Source organism: Dipodomys ordii, unplaced genomic scaffold, assembly GCF_000151885.1.
Source record: "Dipodomys ordii isolate 6190 unplaced genomic scaffold, Dord_2.0 Scaffold37, whole genome shotgun sequence".
NCBI classification, from domain to species: Eukaryota; Metazoa; Chordata; class Mammalia; order Rodentia; family Heteromyidae; genus Dipodomys; species Dipodomys ordii.
The window spans coordinates 3,854,244-3,873,404 of record NW_012267253.1 but is presented as its reverse complement, the minus strand read 5'-3'; the positions used below and the strand labels follow the sequence as shown (position 1 = coordinate 3,873,404).

The following is a 19,161-nucleotide window of genomic DNA, read 5'->3' as shown; positions in this document are numbered from 1 at the left end:
GGAAGGGGAAAGGAAGGGAAAAGAGGGAGGAGAAAAAGTATGGGAAGAATATTCACATGCTCATAAATCATAAAGATTGGTTAAGGGGCTGGGAAGGTGGCTTGCCTTGCATGCCTGAGGCCCTGGGTTCGATTCCTCAGCACCACATAAGCAAAAAGAAAAAAGCCGGAAGTGGCACTATGACTCAAGTGGTAGAGCACTAGCCTTGAGCTGAACAGCTGAGGGACAGCGCCCAGGCCCAGAGTTCAGGCCCCACGACTGGACCCAAAAAATAAATAAATAAATAAAGGTTGGTTAAGCTAAATAAACATTATGCAAATGCTGGAAATACAAGGGAAAATAAGCAAAAGAAGTGAAATGTCTAAAATTTGAAAAATTAATAGCAATTGGAATAGGATGTAAGCTGGCAGAGTGATTACACATGGGAAGACTGTTGTCCAAAGCCAGCCCTGAGCAAAAATCATGAGACCCTATCCAAAACATAAAGCAAAAAAGGGCTACAGATATGGCCTGAGCAAAGCATCATCCTTGGGTAACAACCAGTGTTCTACATTATGAGATTGGCAAGCACAGTTTCCTTGAGGACAAATAAGTAACTAAAGAATATAATGTATTATTTAAATTTTAATTATATTACTTACTAATTATTTTTAATTATGTTATTTAAATACAATTATTAAAACATAATTTTAATTATAACATTGAAATTTCCTGCTATATAACTAATACAAGCCAGGTGCTGGTGACTCATGCCTATAAGCCTAGCTACTCAGGAGGCTGAGATCTGAAGATCGCTGTTCGAAGCCAGCAGGCATCATGAGACTCTTACAAGACCCCAAGTAACCACTCAAAAACCAGAAGTGGCCCTGTGGCTCAAGTGGTAGATTGCCAGCCTTGAGCAAAAGAAAAGGCTTAGGGACAGCACCCAGGCCCTGAGTTCAAACCCAGGACCAGACATCAAAAACAAACAAAAAAGAAGAATATGATCTTATAAATCTTTAGATCATAAAATGAGAACAAAGAACAGAAAACATCTGCAGCTTTTTAAACATTTTCATTCAGATTTATTTTCTGTTGTTAGACCACTTGAACAGATGTTAACAAATAAAAATTAAAAGAAGACAATTTCGGAAATGGTGCTGTGGCTTAAGTGGTAGGGCACTGGCCTTGAGCTGAAGAGCTGAGGGATAGCACCCAGGCCCAGAATTCAAGCCCCACGACTGACAAAAAAAAAAGAAGACAATTTCAACATTTGTTTGGGTAGGTAAAGGGATGAAAAGCCAAGACGGGAAGTTTGCAGTTTCAATGTATTTCATGAAGAAAAAGGAATAGTAAGCAGTGTGGGGAAGTTCATTTTGCCCATAAGTGGGGACAATACTGACTTGGTAACAAACTGTCAAAGAGCAATCAAATGGAAGGCCCACCTCTTGACCCCACCTTTCCTTTTTATAGGAGAAAGAGAAATGTTCCTAAGAGGGTAGCAGATGTGGAGAAGATTCTCTTCTCCAGGTCAGGATAACACATACATTGTTTTGACAGCATGAAAATTTCAGACAGCCCCCACAGCATGTAAAATACCAAGACTGGGGCAATACATGGGATACCTGTATTCCTTTCTATTGTGATACAGATGGACAAATACTTCCGTCCAAAAGGGGGGAAATGGTCATTTCAATGAAAATGTTATTTCGCATAAACTCAACCTTCAAAAAAAAGCAGGCTAAGCCTGAGGAGGTTGAGATCTGAGGATCACAATTCATTTTGAAGCCAGCCTGGGCAAAAAGGTTCACTAGATTCCATCCCCCAAAAACAGGGCTGGAGGCATTGTTTCAAGTGGAAGAGTACCAGCAGAGCAAGCAGAAGGCCCTGAGTTCAAGCCCTAGAACAGTAAAAGAATAAAAATTTTAAACTGTGGTAATAGGGACTGTGGATGTAACCTGCGTAGCGCTTGAAGCCTGGGATTGGATTATCACAGGGAGAGAGAGGAACAAGGGGAGGATAGTTCTCCTTCTGCTAACAATCCCAAGAAACTAATAAGCACAAAAAAGTAACTTCCTCCTTTTAAATTCCTTTCCTAAGTAGCATGACTTATAGTCATCAGTAGTATCTTTTTAGCTAAAATAAATTATACTTGTAGCTTACCAGGAAACTTGCAAAAATCTAACTTCTTAAAATAAAAATATTGACATAATAAAATGAACAAGTAGGCAATTAACTTCATTAGAAGACTTAAAAAAAACTTTTAACATTACCAGTCAAACAAGAGACTGATAATCTGCATTAGAGTTATATTTTATTACTTAAATGAGGACAGATATTCCAAGTATGAGAGACTTAATTAGGCTTGCTTACAATCATACATGTTAAATAACTTGCTACTCCTCTAGTTATTTGCTTCCCTGAAGCTGGGGATCAAATCCAATGCCTTTTCCTTCAGAGACTAATACATTACCATCAAACTACTTCCCCCGCCACTTGTTTGATGGTGAATAAGAAGAGGGACAGTCTTCTCAAAAGAAAGACCCCAGGTGACTTCTGGCATAGCTGCCTAGGCCAGAAAGGTACTCAGAAACCACTGCAGCCATAGCTCAAGTAGATCAAGGTACAGCATCAACTAGCAGAACAGATACTAGAGCTTCTGGGTTATATGTTTGTTTTGATTTTTTTTTTTTGGGTCCGGTTGTGGGGCCTGAACTCTGGGCCTGGGCGTTGTCCCTCAGCTCTTCAGCTCAAGGCTAGCGCTCTACCACTTGAGCCACAGCGCCACTTCCGGCTTTTTTCTTTTTGTTTATGTAGTGCTAAGGAATCGAACCCAGGGCCTCATGCAAGGCAAGAGCTCTACCACTGAGCCACCTTCCTAGCCCCTATATGTTTGTTTTGAGGGGCAATACTAGGGTTGAACTCAAGAACTTATACTTGTTAGGCAGATGCTATACCACACCTTCACACACACACCCTTTTTTTTGCTGTTTTGCTTTTTGTTTTTGGCCTGGAGCAGCATGGACCACAATCCTCCTACTTACATATCCCATGTGATTAGGATTATATACTTCCACAGGCAGCTTTTCTGTTGAGATGGGGTGTTGCGAACTTCCTGCCTGGGCTGGCCTGAAACCGTGGTACTCCCAATCTCTACCATACAAGCAGTAGGATTACAGGTGCAAGCCCACCTGCCTGTCTCCCTTTTCTTTTTCTTGAGACAGAATTTCACTGTTGTCTGGAATGGCTTGAAACTCTTAGGCCAAGTTGGTCTCAAACTTTTAATCCTCCTGCCTCTGCCTCCCAAGTGCTGGTGCTGGTTTTGCAGACATGCAGAATGCAAGAGTTACAGGGGTCATGAATAAGTCCATCAAGATCTCAAAGAAAAGCCTAAGGGGTTGGAGGCATGACTCAGATGGTAGAGTATCGGCGAATGAACGAAAGCATCAGATCAAGAGTTTGAGTCCTGGTTGCACACAAAAACAAAAACAAAAAAGCCTGAGAAGCCAGGTAATGTGCTGCAGGGTTGGAGCATTCCCCCATAGTAGCACAGTGACAATAAGGCAGAAGCTACAAAGAAAACTCCCAGAAGGAAAAAAAGCCAGAACATGGAATGCCTACTTGAGATGCTGCAAGCTGCACCCAAAGCAAGCTTGACAATGTGGTCATGTGAGTGACAGTTAGCAAAGGCCATAGGAGGGGCTAATGAAACCCTAAGGAACACACACACGCTGCCACAGTATTCTCAGAATACCAGGCATGAGAAGATTAGGGTTAGCTGAGCCTCTGTCTAACTTTGTCCCCTCTCCCTTTCCTGTTCCTTCTTTTTAGAACAGGAATGTTTGATCTGTGCCATTTTATATCAGAAGTATATATAACTTCTTATTGACTTTTATTGGGATGGGGGGGCTCATAACTAGATTGCGTTGACTTTCAGTGTAGTCTTTGGACTGAGACTTGAGCAATCCTGAAACAGTTTAAAGTCCTAGAGATAAGTGAATATATTTTTGCACTGAGATGGATGAGCCTTTATGGCAAGGATGAGATGCTACAGCTTGTATCTGCAATGCCCCTAAAGGCTCATGTATTCAAGGCTTAGTCCAAGCTTGGTGCCATTCAAAGATGATGGAAGCTTTTCTATTTTTTTTTTTTTTTGTCGGTCATGGGGCTTGAACTCTGGGCTTGGGCGTTGTTCCTCCGCTCTCCAGCTCAAGTTGCACTCTACCACTTGAGCCACAGCACCACTTCCGGTTTTCTGGTGGTTTGTTGGAGATAAGAGTCTCACTGACTTTCCTGCCCAGGCTGGCTTTGAACCTAGATCCTCAAATCTCAGCCTCCTGAGTAGCTAGGATTACAGGCGTGAGCCACCAGCACCCGGCTTCTAATATTTTTTTTTCTGTAAACCTATGCAACAACTTGTATACAATAACATCCTAAAAGCAGAATTTTGGAGTCAAATAAATATATATACAAATTACAATATGACTGTCTGTGTCCCTACCCTCATCTATATTGGATATTAACACAAGAATTATATAGTATCTACTCCCCTAAATAACTCCTAATTTTTCTCATAGTTGCTATAAAATACTCAAAAAGTGATTTTGTTTGATGACAAATAATATGTATAACAAGGATTTCTGAATGTTTACAACTATGAAAACTGAATAAGGAAATATGCTGAAATTAGTTTGGGAACTGGGGAAGAGCAGAGTGACAGAGGAGGTGAGATTGATTGGGACATATTATAAATATATGTGGAAATATAATAGTAAAATCCTCCTCTGTATAACTAATGTACACTATTAAAAGAAATTTTTAAAGAGAGATTTCTTATCCTGTCTAGTGCTCCATGTGAAAATATGGTATTGACTCCAAGTAAGTCATTTCTGTCAAGTCCTGGGCAATTGGTATTTCCTATATCCAATCTTTAAGTCACACCCTAATGCAAATTAAATGAAACTTATTTCTGGTTTTCTAAAATTCCATTTACAGTCAATTATAACCATAATTACTATGGTAACAACTTTTATTTCCTTAAATAATAAAAATTCAATTTTTATTTTATTTATTTTTTGTCAGTTGTGAGGCTTGAACTCTGGGCCTGGGAGTTGTCCCTGAGCTCTTCTTCAGCTCAAGGCAAGCGCTCTACCACTTGAGCCACAGAGCCAATTTTGGTTTTCTGGTGGTTAATTGGAGATAAGAGTCTCATGGACATTCCTGACCAGGCTGGCTTTGAACCATGATCCTCAGATCTCAGCCTCCTGAGTAGCTAGGAGTACAGGCATGAGCCACCAGCACCTGGCAACAAATATCAAATTCTGAACAGCAGCCACAGAAGGAGCAAAAAGAGAAACTAAGACAATAACCTCCACAGATCTTACAATCTAAGATACAGTCTGAATAGAATCATTTAGGCAAATTTTACATATGGTGCAAAATTTCTATCAGCTGTTCAAGAGTTTTTCAAAACTCAATTAAGAAAGACAGCTCCTCAATTGGGAGCCAGTGGCATGCTTTGTAATCCTAGCTTCTTGAGAGGCTGAGATAGGGAAGATCTTTTTTTGTTTGTTTTGGCTTGGTTTTTTTTTTTAATTGTGAAAATACGGTACAAAGGGGTTACAATTACATTGGCAAGGTAATGAGTACATTTCTTACCAAGTACTGTTGCCTCCTCCTTTGTTTGAGCTAGGGAAGATCTTATCGGCAGTTAGGGTGGGGTTGCAAGACCCTTCTCCAGCAATAACTGGAAGCAGTGACAAGTGCCTGTGATCCTGGCTTTGTGGCAAACAGGAAACAAGACTTTTTCTCAAAAAAAATATATGTATATATAACCAGTGCAAGACTCAGTGGTAGAACACTGGCCTAATAAGCGAGAAAGAAAGAAAGAGAGAGAGAGAGAAAGAAAGAGAAAGAGAGAGAAAGAGAAAGAGAGAGAGAAAGAAAGAGAGAGAAAGAGAAAGAGAAAAAGAAAGAAAAAAAGAAAGAAAGAGGGGGAGGGAGGGAGAGAGAAAGGGCGGGAGGAAGGAAGGAAGGGAGGGAGGAAAGAAGGAACAAGAAAAGCAACTCCTCATTATAGAGGAGAGAAAACAATGTAGAAGCAACATAGAATCTTTAAGATGATGGCTATATGTCTGTATTCTGGGGCCAAATCTGACAACTGTTTAAAAGAATCTAAGGTTTTCTTATATACTCATAACAACAGAGTATATCTGAAACTGCGCAGTTATATATACAGCTATATAATTTCTGAGCAAGCAATTTATGAGAGACTTTACAAGTTATTTAATCATTTGTGCTTCAGTCTCATCTGTAAAATGGAGACAATAACAGCTCATTTTAAGTAGTTATTGAAATCATTTATATACATGTAAAACAACTAGAATAGTACCTGTATCATTAAAAGTTCAATAAATATTACAACTTTTAAAAGCCAAATTCAATATGTATGAGCTATATATAAGCCTGAGCTATATATGAAATTGAACGAAGAAAGTACCCCAGTTTCACAGAGTAGACAATGGAAGGCTATCTTTAGAAATAAAAGGCAACAGCTGAATTAAACAGTACATCAACCTTCTCTACTTGTTAGTAGCTGAGCAGCCTTCCTCAAATTTTCAGTCTACTTATAGATAAATTACAGAATGAAAGGTAGATTAATTACAGGATGAAAGTATATCTGTGAATCATATGACACTAATTTAAAGAGCACTGAATACTTACTGTAAGAAAATCTGTTAGTAATTAGCCATATATGCATATAAAGAAGGTTGACTATAAAAAATATAGACTGGGAGTATGTAAGAGAAAAATAAGGGGAAGGGGTAACGAGTTTGACAAGAAATGTACTTATTACCTTACTTATATAAATAAAACTCCTCTGTACATCACCTTATTTAAAAAAAAAAAGAGCAAAAGAGAAAAGAAAAAAAATAGAGACTGATAATAGGTGCAGCAGTTGGCCTAACAATGATTTTCATAGTGCTTTATAATATATACTCATCATCTATTATTAAATGACCTAAGTCACTGGGCATGAGTGAAGCACGTTGCTTCTCTCCTCCTCTCTCAACTCTAAATATGCCCTAAAGGGATTTTCACTGCTCAGATTTGGTCTCATAAGTCGCTAACTCTACGTAGAACATGTTCAGGTCTTGATTTTTCTCTCACTGGAGTCAGAAGGAACAAGTTGTCTCTCTGTCACATTGGGAAGCTTACAGCAAGCGGAGTGAGTATTAAAGTTCACAAATTATAAAGAACCTGAAGAATGCCTCAGTCAGACTTGCTCTTATGTTCCATATAGTACCAAGGAAATTTTGGGCACTTGATAACATCCCTGAGAATAAAAAGTCAGCATTCACCACATTACCCGTCTTTGCTGCCAAAGAACAATGGGACTTCAGTAATTTTCTACTTTTAAAGCAGAAATAGATAGGACATGACTTCAACATTAGCAAAATGTCAAGACCACTCCAATATGCACTTGTTCTACACTAGCATGTGGGATAGTGAGCACAGCTCTGTGCCTTGGGCAGAGACTTGCCCTAACCTCCTTCAGCTGTTTGAAATGATAGCCACAGATGAGAAAGTGTAGCTCTATACTACTCCCTTTCAACTGGAAAAAAGTAAAAACATATAATGTCTGTATCTTCATCATAACCCAACTCAGAAAACACTTCAATTTTTTTTCCTTTTTGGTCAGTTATGGGTATAAACTGGGCCTGGGTGCTGTAGCTCCACTCTTCAGCTTAAGGCAAATGCTCTACCACTTGAGCCACAGCACCACTTCTGGTTTTCTGGTGGTTTTTTGGAGATAGAGTCCCACAGACTTTCCTGCCTTGGCTGGCTTTGAACCGTGATCCTCAGATCTCAGCCTCCTGAGCAACTAGGATTACAGACGTGAGCCACCTGTGCCCAGCACACCTCAAATTTACTAGCCTCAAATTTACTATCTTACTTATCAACCACTTAGCAAGTTCTCTAACCTGGAAAATGCATAGAAAATGTATTGAAGGATCACATACACTCAGTACATTCTATGCTCCATGCAAGGCTGTCTGGAGAATTCAATATACTCTCAGGCCTTATGAAAGATGAAATTTATATCACTAGTTTTTCTGTTTCAGGCAATCTGTGAAAGGAAACCAACATTATTTATAGTAAACAGATTCTATGCTATTGAAAGGGTAATTAAAAATATACCCTTTATGTATGTTTTTTAAACTATTTGTCAGGTTTTTGTTAAGATTCTTAGGACTGGCCACATAACAATTTGAGTCTAAAAAGAATCTTTATATCCTACCTTCTTCCAATTAAATGATAAATGAATGGGGCTCTTTAGCATTTATTATATATGACAAATACATATTTAGCACATATATTTACTAGATATAAAATCTATATTTATACCTAATTATATAAAATTATATATTTTTGCTAAATTATGTATTAGCTATAATTATATATTCCATATTTATTATAGATATACCTAAAATATAGATACATATATAATAGAAAGATACACTATATCTAATATATCTAGTTTTATATATATACACACACACACACACAGAGAAAGGAAGAAAGAAAGAAGGAAGGAAGGAAGCAAGGAAGAAAAGAAAGAAAGAGAGAGAGAGAGAGGTGTGTGTGAGTGTGCATGTGTGTGTGTACGTACCAGTCCTAGGGCTCGAACCCAGGGCCTGGGTAATGTCCCTGAACTTTTGTGCACAGTGCTAGCACTTTACCACTGGAGCCACAGCTCTACTTCCAGCTTTTTGGTGGTTAATTGGTAATCAAAGTTTCACAGATTTTCCTGCCCAGGCTGGCTTTGAACCATGATCCTTAGATCTTAGCCTCCTGAGTATCTAGAATTACAGGCATGAGCCATCAGCACCTGGCTTTTGCATATGAGCATGTGTGTGCACACACACATCTTTAAAATAATCTTGACAGAAGAAAATGGTTGAAGATGATCTGAGGTGTCATCTTCCCACAGCATGTCTATGCCACTTACCTCTTTTACTTTTCTGATAAATTTTCCTATCACTTAAAAAAAAATTCTCAGACCAGGAATGTGGCTTGGTGGTAGAATGCTTGCCTAGCATGCATGAAGTCCTGGGTCTGATTCCTCAGTACCACATACACAGAAAAGGCCAGAAATGGCACTGTGACTTAAGTGGCAGAGTTCTAGTCTCGAACAAAAGAAGCTCAAGGACAGTGACCAGGCCCTGAGTTCAAGCCCCAGGACTGGCACATGTGCATGTACACATACACACACGTGCGTACACACACACACACACACAAAATCCCAAAATCTGTTTGCAAGTTAACCAGAGTGCCTCCTTAAGATAAAACTAAACTAAATCAAGGATAGGACTTTCACTATGAGGAAAGATTTGGAGAAAACAAGAGTATTTCAGTACTTTTGCCTATACTTTCTATTATAGGACATGTATGTCATTTCTGAAAAGTGAAATTATATACAAAGGTCTCTGGAGTTGGTGCTGGTGTTTAGGTACCAAGAAGACCCAATTAGAGCTTCAGTAAGGCCACCAACCTGTCTCAAACCAAAAACACAGATTTAAATTTAACCACAACACTGGGAACAAAGAAAAGGAAGCAATTATTGAACTAGCTAATACAGTGTACTTCTACACATAAACTGTTTTTATGAACATCATGACCAGAAGGGAGCTGAAAAAGGAAATTTAAACTATGAACTAAAGGAACTGTTTTAACTAAGATACTATATTCCTTCTCATACTCATCACCCTGGACTTCTGGTGTTCACTGAATACACACCACGTTCACCAGGTCCCTCTATCTAACACAGGTCCTGTACTCTCTTCTGAAAGTTGAGTAAACATCAAATCCTTCTTAAGTTTTCCTGATCCTGAAAGTCAGAATGGACTTATCTTTTGAGTTCAAATATTTTATTATATCTTGAATATTACAGACTGCTCTGAATAACCGCTTACTGTATCTATGCTTAAAATTGATCACTACTGCTGTATCATAAGACCACCACAGTTCCAGCACTATCCTTCAATCCTCAAACTAGTGGGTTGTTTGCTTTGTTGTTGTTTTTTTTTTTAACTAATCATTGTGCAAAATGAAAGACTGGGGAAATAGCTTGTTGGCAGAACTTGTCTAGCATATGCAAAGTTCTGGTTTCAATCCCGAGCCCTGTGAAAATAGAGTGAATGAATGAGTGACTGACTGAACAGAGCAGATGCCAGTAAATGAGTAATTATATATATATGAATATATATCTACACACATACATATATATAATATTCATCCCAGAGAGCTTCAAAAGAAAATAAAAAGCCATATACCCTGCAAAGCCACATATGCTACAGATAATAAAAAGTCACATATCATGTAAGTCACATATCTATAAGTCAGATATGTGATTCCAGCCACAGCAGTCTCATGACTTTATAATTTTACACAGTGTCAGCTGAACATTGTTTTGGCATGATGCTAAAGATAGTCAAATTGTAAGAGTCAGGAATAAAAGTGAAAATAATGTGTTACTGCAGAATCCTTGCAGGGCTTTAGTATGAGAATATATATTACAAATGTCAAGACAAAATTATAGTATGAAGCCATTAGGAAACTAAGTTGAGTTAGATCCTAAGAAGAGTTTGGAACATTAGTCAAAAGTAGACTTTTCTTCTCTGTACATCACCTTTATAATAACAAAAAATTAAAAAGAAGGAAAAAAGAGTTGGGCATGCTTTTGGTTTTGTTCACAATATTAACTTCTAAAGAGTTCTTACCTGATATGTGTTGCAGGCAGAGATTCATACTGGCGTGACAAAAAGAGTTCCCTGTGTTTCAACTGATGTTTCTGTTTTTCAGTCAAGTCAGTCTCAACTGTTGTTTCAGATTCTTCCTCAATTTCTTCTACACAAATAAAATTCAAAGAATTTATTATTACAAACCATATTGGCTATATAGTTATTAAAGTAGAATTTAAAAGAGGTCAAACTTTAATTTGCTATTTTCTTCAAAATAATCAACTTTAAAGCTGTACATTAAACTTTCATTTCAATTACAACTATAAAACTAAGTTATTTGGACCTGAATGAAGAAAATTCCAATTTAAAAATGGCAGCCATCAAGTGGTAGAGTGCTAGCCTTGAGCTGAAGAGCTGAGGGACAGCGCCCAGGCCCAGAGTTCAGGCCCCACAACCGGAACCCCCCCCCTCCAAAAAAAAAGAAGCTTTGGGCTAGGAAGGTGGATCAGTGGTAGAGCACTTGCCTTGCATGCTTGAGGCCCTGGGTTCGATTCCTCAGCACCACATAAGCAGAAGAAAAAAAAGCCAGAAGTGGCGCTGTGGCTCAAGTTAACACTATATTTTATCATCTCTTTAGAGGAAAAAAAGTATTACCAATATCATTTACAGACAATTCTATTTAACTTAAAACTATACCTGGAATAGACTATGTGGACATAAGAAGAGTGAGGGCTGGGAAGGTGACTCAGTGGTAGAGCACTTGCCTTGCATGCATGAGGCCCTGGGTTCGAGTCCTCAGCACCACATAAGCAGAAAAAGCTGGAAGTGGTGCTATGGCTCAAGTGGTAGAGCTCTAGCCTTGAGCTGAAGAGCTGAGGGACAGCGCTCAGGCCCAGAGTTCAGGCCCCACTACTGACCACAAAAAAAGAATAGTGAACACACTGAGGACTCAAAGAGAGTGAGTCTGCTCTAAAAAGAGGGGATGGGCTAGTTCTTCACAAAGAAGCCAAACCCTCAGGCAAACCTGGAACATCTGGACATGCCTAGAGATCTTAACTTTGAGACAGCAATGGGTGGCATATACACAGCTGTTTCTATTCTATTACCCTAGAAAAAAAGAGATTTAAAAAAATCAAATACAGTCTACTAACAATTCTTTTTTAATTGCATATTCTAACAAATGGGCTTTGTCCGATCTTTCCTACTTTCCAACTTTCAAAACTGTGAACTGAAAACAAACCTGAAAAAAACTGATCTAAAAGCCTCACTTAGTTCAAAGAAAGAACAAGGCAATTTAAGATTCTTTGAATGTTCTTTTTAATGAACTACTCAAAAGAGAAATACAGCATTAAAGGAACCATTTACTTGCAGGTCTAATAACATTTCACCAACAGAGATCAATGAAGTCATTGCTGTACTGGTACTATTAGTACAGTACCATCAAATATCACACACAATATTGTACTTTTATTTATTTATTTATTTTTGTCGGTCATGGGGCTTGAACTCTGGGCCTGGGCGCTGTCCCTCAGCTCTTCAGCTCAAGGCAAGTGCTCTACCACTTGAGCTACAGCGCCACTTCCGGTTTTCTGGTGGTTTATTGGAGATAGGAGTCTCACAGTCTCTCCTGGATCCTCAGATCTCAGCCTCCTGAGTAGCTAGGATTACAGGCGTGAGCCACCAGCGCCTGGCTGTACTTTTATTTTTTGCCAGTCCTGCAGCTTGAACTCAAGTCCTAAGTTTAGTCCCTGAGCTTCTTTGTGCTCAAGGCTAGCACTCTACCACTTGAGCCACAGTGCCATTTTTAGCATTTTCTGAGTAATTTATTGGGGTGAAGAGTCTAACAGATTTTCCTGCCAGGGCTGACTCCAAACCACAATCCTCAGAGCTCAGCCTCCTGAGTAGCTAGAATTACAGATGTGAGCTACCAGTGCCTGGCTCAAAATTATACTTTTTAAATTAAGTTTGATATATTGTTGTTCTTGAAGGCATAGATAACTGATTTTTATTTATTTATATATTTTTTATTTTTTTTTTGTCATGGGGCTTGAACTCTGGCCTGAACACTGTCCCTCAGCTTTCAGCTCAAGGCAAGCACTCTACCACTTGAGCCACTGCGCCACTTCAAATTTTCTGAGTAGTTTATTGGAGATAAGAGTCTCACGGACTTTCCTGCGTGGGCTGGCTTTGAACCATGATCCTTAGATCTCAGCCTCCTAAGTAGCTAGGATTACAGGCATGAGCCACCAGTGCCAGCTAGCTAACTGAATTTTAACAGGTATTCTACAGCGCTTAAAATACCATCACATGCTACAAATAGTAAAAACATCAAAATCTTCCTTCCTTCTTTTCCTCCTTCCTTCCTTCTTACCGTCTCTCCTTTCCTCCCCTCCTCCCTCTTTCCTTTTTGGTCATTTTTTTTGAGCCCAGAACCTGCATATCTAGCCAAATGCTCTACCACAGAGCTACACTCCTCCCCCAAATTTTATTCTCTTTAACAACATTGAGGTATAAGCTGAAAAGGACTAAACGTTCTTTAGTCCAACCCAACCAGAGACAGAAATGACCACAAATATCTTTCAATATGAACGTCACTAATGAATACTATTTAAACTTACTTTGAATTTTCATTTACATATATCTATAAATTTGTTCTAGCTCAAAAGTCAGAATGAATGATAACATCAACATTCTAAAAACACTGAGCAATAGTAGAAATTAGCATCTATACTAGGACCATTTTAAAAGACTTAATAGAACTATCTCAGTTAAAAGTTATGTATTGGGCCATGTGTACTGCTCAACTGAGCAGCACATGCTAGCATGTATGAGGCCCCAGGGTGGATCCCAACACTACAAAATTTTTTAATTCATGTAAATCACTTTAAAAATCATTTTACCAAGCTTGATGGAATTCTGAATATTCTCTTACTAATGTTATTAAAACAAAAGTCAAGCACTCTACAGAAATAGAAAACAATGAATAGCAAATAATTTACCACATTTCCTTTACAGGAAATATTTTCAGAAGCAATAAGTCAGACTAGCAGTAAGTCACTGAAGGCAAAGAGGAGGAAGATAATAGAAGGTATTTTTTTAAGTTTTAAAAAGTAATGATGGCCAGTCACTGGTGGCTCACACCTGTAATTTCTAGCTACTCAAGAGGCTGAGATCTGAAGATCATCATTCAAAGCAGCCCATGAAGTCTGCGAGACTCTCATCTCCAATTAACCACCAGAAAACCAGAAGTGGCATTATGGCTCAAAGTGGTAGAGCACAAGCATTGAGCAAAAAGTCTCAGGGACAGCACTTAGGTCCTGAGTTCAAGCCCTATGACCATCAAAAATAAATAAATTGCAATGATGTTGCTTGTTTAGTGCTGCTTGTGTGTGTGTATCTGCCATGCTGTGCCTTGCCAGTACTGGGGCTTGGACTCAAGACTTCAATGCTGTCTTTTAGCTTTTATGCTTCAGGCTGTTATACTTGAGCCACAGCTCCACTTCCAGCTTTTTGAAGATTAACTGGAGATAAACATCTCACAGACTTTCCTGCTCCAGTGGTTTCAAACTGTGGTCCTAAGATTTCAGCCTCCTGAGTAGATAGGATCAGAACTGAACAGCACCTGCCAAGATGTTTTAACTGCATGTACCACATAATTAATGTGTGACCCCACAAAAGCTCCCACACACTGTAAAGTTTTAACTGCATGGTGAAAAAGATGTCATGTAGGTTGAGAAAGCTAGACTCAAAGAAATCCTTCCAGGTGAATAGTCTAGAGTGCCTGAGAATCCAACTACAGGAGTGGCAGATCAGTTTCAACAGTAGATTACACACAAGGACTCAGTCAAAATTTTAGTGATTGGATATGTAACCCCAAGGTGGCTAATGAATGCAAGTAACTAAGTGTCTTGATGTCAGTGGCTCACTCCTGCAATCCTAGCTACTCAGGAGACAGATTTGAGGATCAAGGTTCAAATCCAGATGAGCAGACAAATCCATGAGACTCTTTATCTCCAATAAACCACCAAAAATTCAGAAGTGAAGAAGCTCAGATGGTAAAGCAGCAGCCTTCAGCAGAAAAAGCTAAGCCCTGAGTTCAAGCTGTAGTAACAGTATGCATGTGCACACACGCGCACACGTACATGCTCACATACACACACACATACATACAGAGTGAGCAGTAAGGTTCAGGAGAGCCATTACTGATTCTGGATCTTAGCCTGAAATTGAGTACTATTCCAGCTAGCTCAGAATTATAATCCCCACATGTTAGCGTGGGGGATTCAGGCAAAAAAGACTTTTCTGTAAGTTATTCAAAAGTACTCTTAGAGGAAATGTACTCATTACCTGACTTATGTAACCCCTCAGTATATCCCCTTTACAGTATTTTTTTTGTGGGGGGAGGTCAGTCATGGGGCTTGAACTTTGGGCCTACGCACTGTCCCTCATCTCTTCAGTTCAAGGCTAGTGCTCTACTATTTGAGCCACAGTGCCACTTCCGGTTTTCTGGTGGTTTATTGGAGATAAGAGTCTCATGGACTTTCTTGCCTGGACTGACTTTGAACTGCTAATCCTCAGATCTCAGCCTACTTAGTAGCTAAGATTACTATAGGCATGAACCACCGGCACTCAGCTATAATAACAATTTTAAAATAAAAAAAAAAAAAAACCAAGGGTGGGGAGGGAGTAGTTAGGTCTCTATTTAAATGAGATAGCACTCACAGCAATGAGATGTGAACTGATACAAACTATATAGAAAAGCATAAAGTTAAAAAAAAGACTGTATTTGTATTTTACAATTACTTAAGTTTGAAAGCTTATTATACTGAAAATAGCTCAGTGATGATGTAACTCATATTTACCTGGTAAGGAAAGAGAAAAGTCCTCAAAAATAGAGTTAGCAATTTAATTACAACTAAAAGGAATCTGAAAAATGAGATTTCAGGGAACTATAATGAATGCAGAAAACAATTTGGCAGCTTAAGAACAAGTGATCAGCAAAGTCAATTACAATTTTATTGCTAGCAATAAACATATATAAGTTGAAATTAAGAAAACAATTCTGCTATTGTAACTCCAAAAAGAATAAAACACTTAGTAATAATGTTTTTAACAAGATAAAAAGCTTTTGTGCTCAAAACTACAAAACATTACTAAAGACCAAATAAATGGCAAACAACCCGTGTTCACAAGTTGGAAGAGTTAATATTGTTTAAAATGATAATATTCCCCACCCCCTTGATCTACAGACCACTATCACATCTAGTAAAATTGCAACTACTTTTGTCACAAGAATTAATGTATTAACCTGAAAATTCATAATAACACATCAAGGGACCAAGAATACCAAAATAATCTTAAATAAGAACAAATTTAAGGACCAGGTATAGCAGTGTAAGCTAAATGGCAGTGTAAGCTCAAGTTCTATATGCAATCAAAAAGAAGTTGGATCATATCCTAAAGCTATAATAATCAAAACTCTTGAGATACTGGCAATTAGGATAGATAGGTAGATCAATGGAGCACAAGCAAACAATAGACAGAAATAAGTCTATGCACTAATGGGTGTGTGTGTGTGTGTGTGTGTGTGTGTGTGTGTGTGTTGGTGTGTGTGTTGGTCCTGGAGCTTAAACTCAGGGCCTGGACACTCCTTAAGCTTTTTTGCTTTAGGCTAACATTCTAGTAGAGCTCTACTTCCTGGTTAACTGGTTTTTAACAAGAGTGTCAATCAAAAGACTTCTCACTGGTTAAAAAAAAAATAGAAAATAATTTTCAGCAAATGGTGCTAGATACTTACATACAAAAGAAAAGGGCAGACTCCTGAACCTCACACCATATACAAAAATTAACTCAAGGGCTGGGAAGGTGGCTCAGTGGTAGAGTGCTTGCCTTGCATGCATGAGGCCCTGGGTTCGATTCCTTAGCAACACATAAACAGAAAAAGCCGGAAATGGTGATGTGGCACAAGTGGTAGAGCACTAGCCTTGAGTTGAAGAGCTGAGGGACAGTACCCAGGCCCAGAGTTCAAGCCCCATGACTGACAAAATAAAAATAAAAAAAATTAACTCAAAATGAATCAAAAGACTAATATAAGGGCTAAAAAACCTGTAAACCGCCTGGCGCTGGTGGCTCATGCCTATAATCCTAGCTACTCAGGAGGCTGAGATCTGAGGATCACAGTTCAAAGCCAGCCTAAGCTGGAAAGTCCGTAAAACTCTTATCTCCAATAAACTACCAGAAAACTAGAAGTGGTGCTGTGGTAGAGTACTAGTCTTGAGTTGAAGAGCTGAGGGATGGCACCCAGGCCCAGAGTTCAAGCCCCACAACCGACAAAACAAACAAACAAACAAACCCTTGTAAACCTCTCAAAATAAAAAATAGATAAGAAATCTTTATGAACTTAAGAGTAGGCAATGGCTTCTTGGCTATAATACCCAAAAGCATAAGGGAAAAAAAGTTAAAATAAAAAAGATATCACAAGCACACAATCCATTATTTAAGGGAGTGACATATTCACATGTCTTCTCACATGTCATGACTCATAGACCCCAAGAAGGAAGTCAGAGAAGAATGAAATCAAACATTTTTTACTGAAAGACTAACACAAAATTAAAAAAATCTAACTAGAACAGTCTTTTTTCTTCTTTACTTGCTTTAAGAAACCTGTCCCAGAAATTTTATCTTCATATTGTAAGATACTATGACTCATCAGCGAAAGTTTGGATCCCATCAGAAATTTAAGCTATTTCTGCTTTACATTTATTCAAAGAACACTGCATCTGGCAAAAACTGCTCAATCTTATAATAAATTCAAAATCCATCTGGAATTTTATACAACCTTAACATGTCACCATGCATTACCCATTTGCTATCAACTGTAAAACTTAGAAAACTAAAGAATCAGAAGTACCCAAATTATCCACCACCACCACCACCACCACAGCATTATTCTCTTCATTACCAGTACAGCAGCCACCGTCCTCCTAAAACAAAATTTGAACTCTGTCCCCACTTTTGATTAAATAATAAATCCTTCTGAGCTACCAAACACCATTCAGATAAAAACTGAACTTTTATGGTTATAAATCTAAAGATCAAAAGCACTTTCTCCTCTCAATTCAGTTCCAGGCAAAAAAAAAAAAAGAAAAAGAAAAAGAAAATTTCCTGATATGCCTTCTAATATGTTACATTTATTTAAAAAATGATGAGCAGGGCACTGGTGACTCACACCTGTAATCCTAGCTACTCAGAAGGCTGAGATCTGAGGGTCAAGGTTTGAAGCCAGTCTGGGCAGGAAAATCTGTGAGACTCTTAACCAACTAACACCAGCAAACTGGAAGTGGTGCTGTGGTTCAAAGTGGTAGAACACTAGCTTTGTGCAAAAAAGCTCAGAGATAGCATCCAGGCCCTGAGTTCAAGCCCCATGACCAATATCAACAACAATAACAAAAAGATAAATCTATTTTACCATCCACTGTATTTTATACCTACACTTAAAACATTTTCATAGGATTGGAAGCCTGCTTTTACCTAAACAAGAACCAATATTTGAAATAAAATAATGAACACAAAACACATAAAACAATGTTTGGGTTTTTTTGACACTGGGCTATGGTGGGACAGTGATCTCTGAGAGATAGGATTCAATTGAGGTAAGCTTGATAGTGGCCCTTTATCACTGCTTTTGTGTTTTTCCAACTAGATAGGAGTGGAAACTATGGTTGAACCTCTCAGAGTCCCTGACTTAACAAAGCAAACTAAGGGACCAAAAAGATGAAAACTGTAAGGTCTGCACAGGGACACCTCCCCACCTCTTGGCTAAGTTTCTGCCCAGTATGTTACCTAGGTAACTGGCACACCTGGAAGCAGTCACCTCCCCCTCCTGCTAGGTCACATCCTAGGCCACTTCTGGTCACATGCCTCCCATCTGACCTTAGGAGGGTCCTAGACCCTGAGGTCACATCCGATCCAGTGTGGCCACACCTTTCCCCTACCTGGACACACCTCTTCCTGTCTGTGGCCTAGATAAGTCCTGGCCCAGGGGTGGGTCTCCCCCTTCTCTTCCATGCACGGCAGGAGCAACAGTTCGGTAAATAAACTTCCTCTCCTGCCTGAATAGCGCATGGTGTTCTCTTCATCGGCTACCTAATGAAAACTACCTATTTAATATACCTTACATATGATGCCATGACATGGATGGGATTTTTGAGATGGAAATGATAGAATTTCTTAACCACCCTTTTTCGCGAACCAAACTGCCTTGAGACACCATGTGAGACTTTTCACCAATACCATTGCTGGCCTTCACATCCACGTCCACACCACTTCTCTACTCTGGTGAGTGAAACTACTCTCCACGGTTCTCTGTTGCTCAGTCTCTGTCCAGATGTGGTGCCACTCCAGAGAGCTCCTACCGCCTTTAGCCGAAAGGCTGGTC

The 19,161-nt window shown here is 38.9% G+C and overlaps 1 protein-coding gene across 1 annotated transcript in view; it reads right to left on the bottom strand.

The window, feature by feature from the left end:
* The window catches only part of Mta3 (metastasis associated 1 family, member 3), a 146,650-nt gene that overhangs the window by 95,925 nt on the left and 31,564 nt on the right, over nucleotides 1-19,161 (bottom strand). Inside the window, exon 4 of the mRNA XM_013017904.1 lies at nucleotides 10,764-10,890. Within this exon, the coding sequence (XP_012873358.1) occupies nucleotides 10,764-10,890 (127 nt within the window). The remainder of the gene's footprint in view (nucleotides 1-10,763; nucleotides 10,891-19,161) is intronic.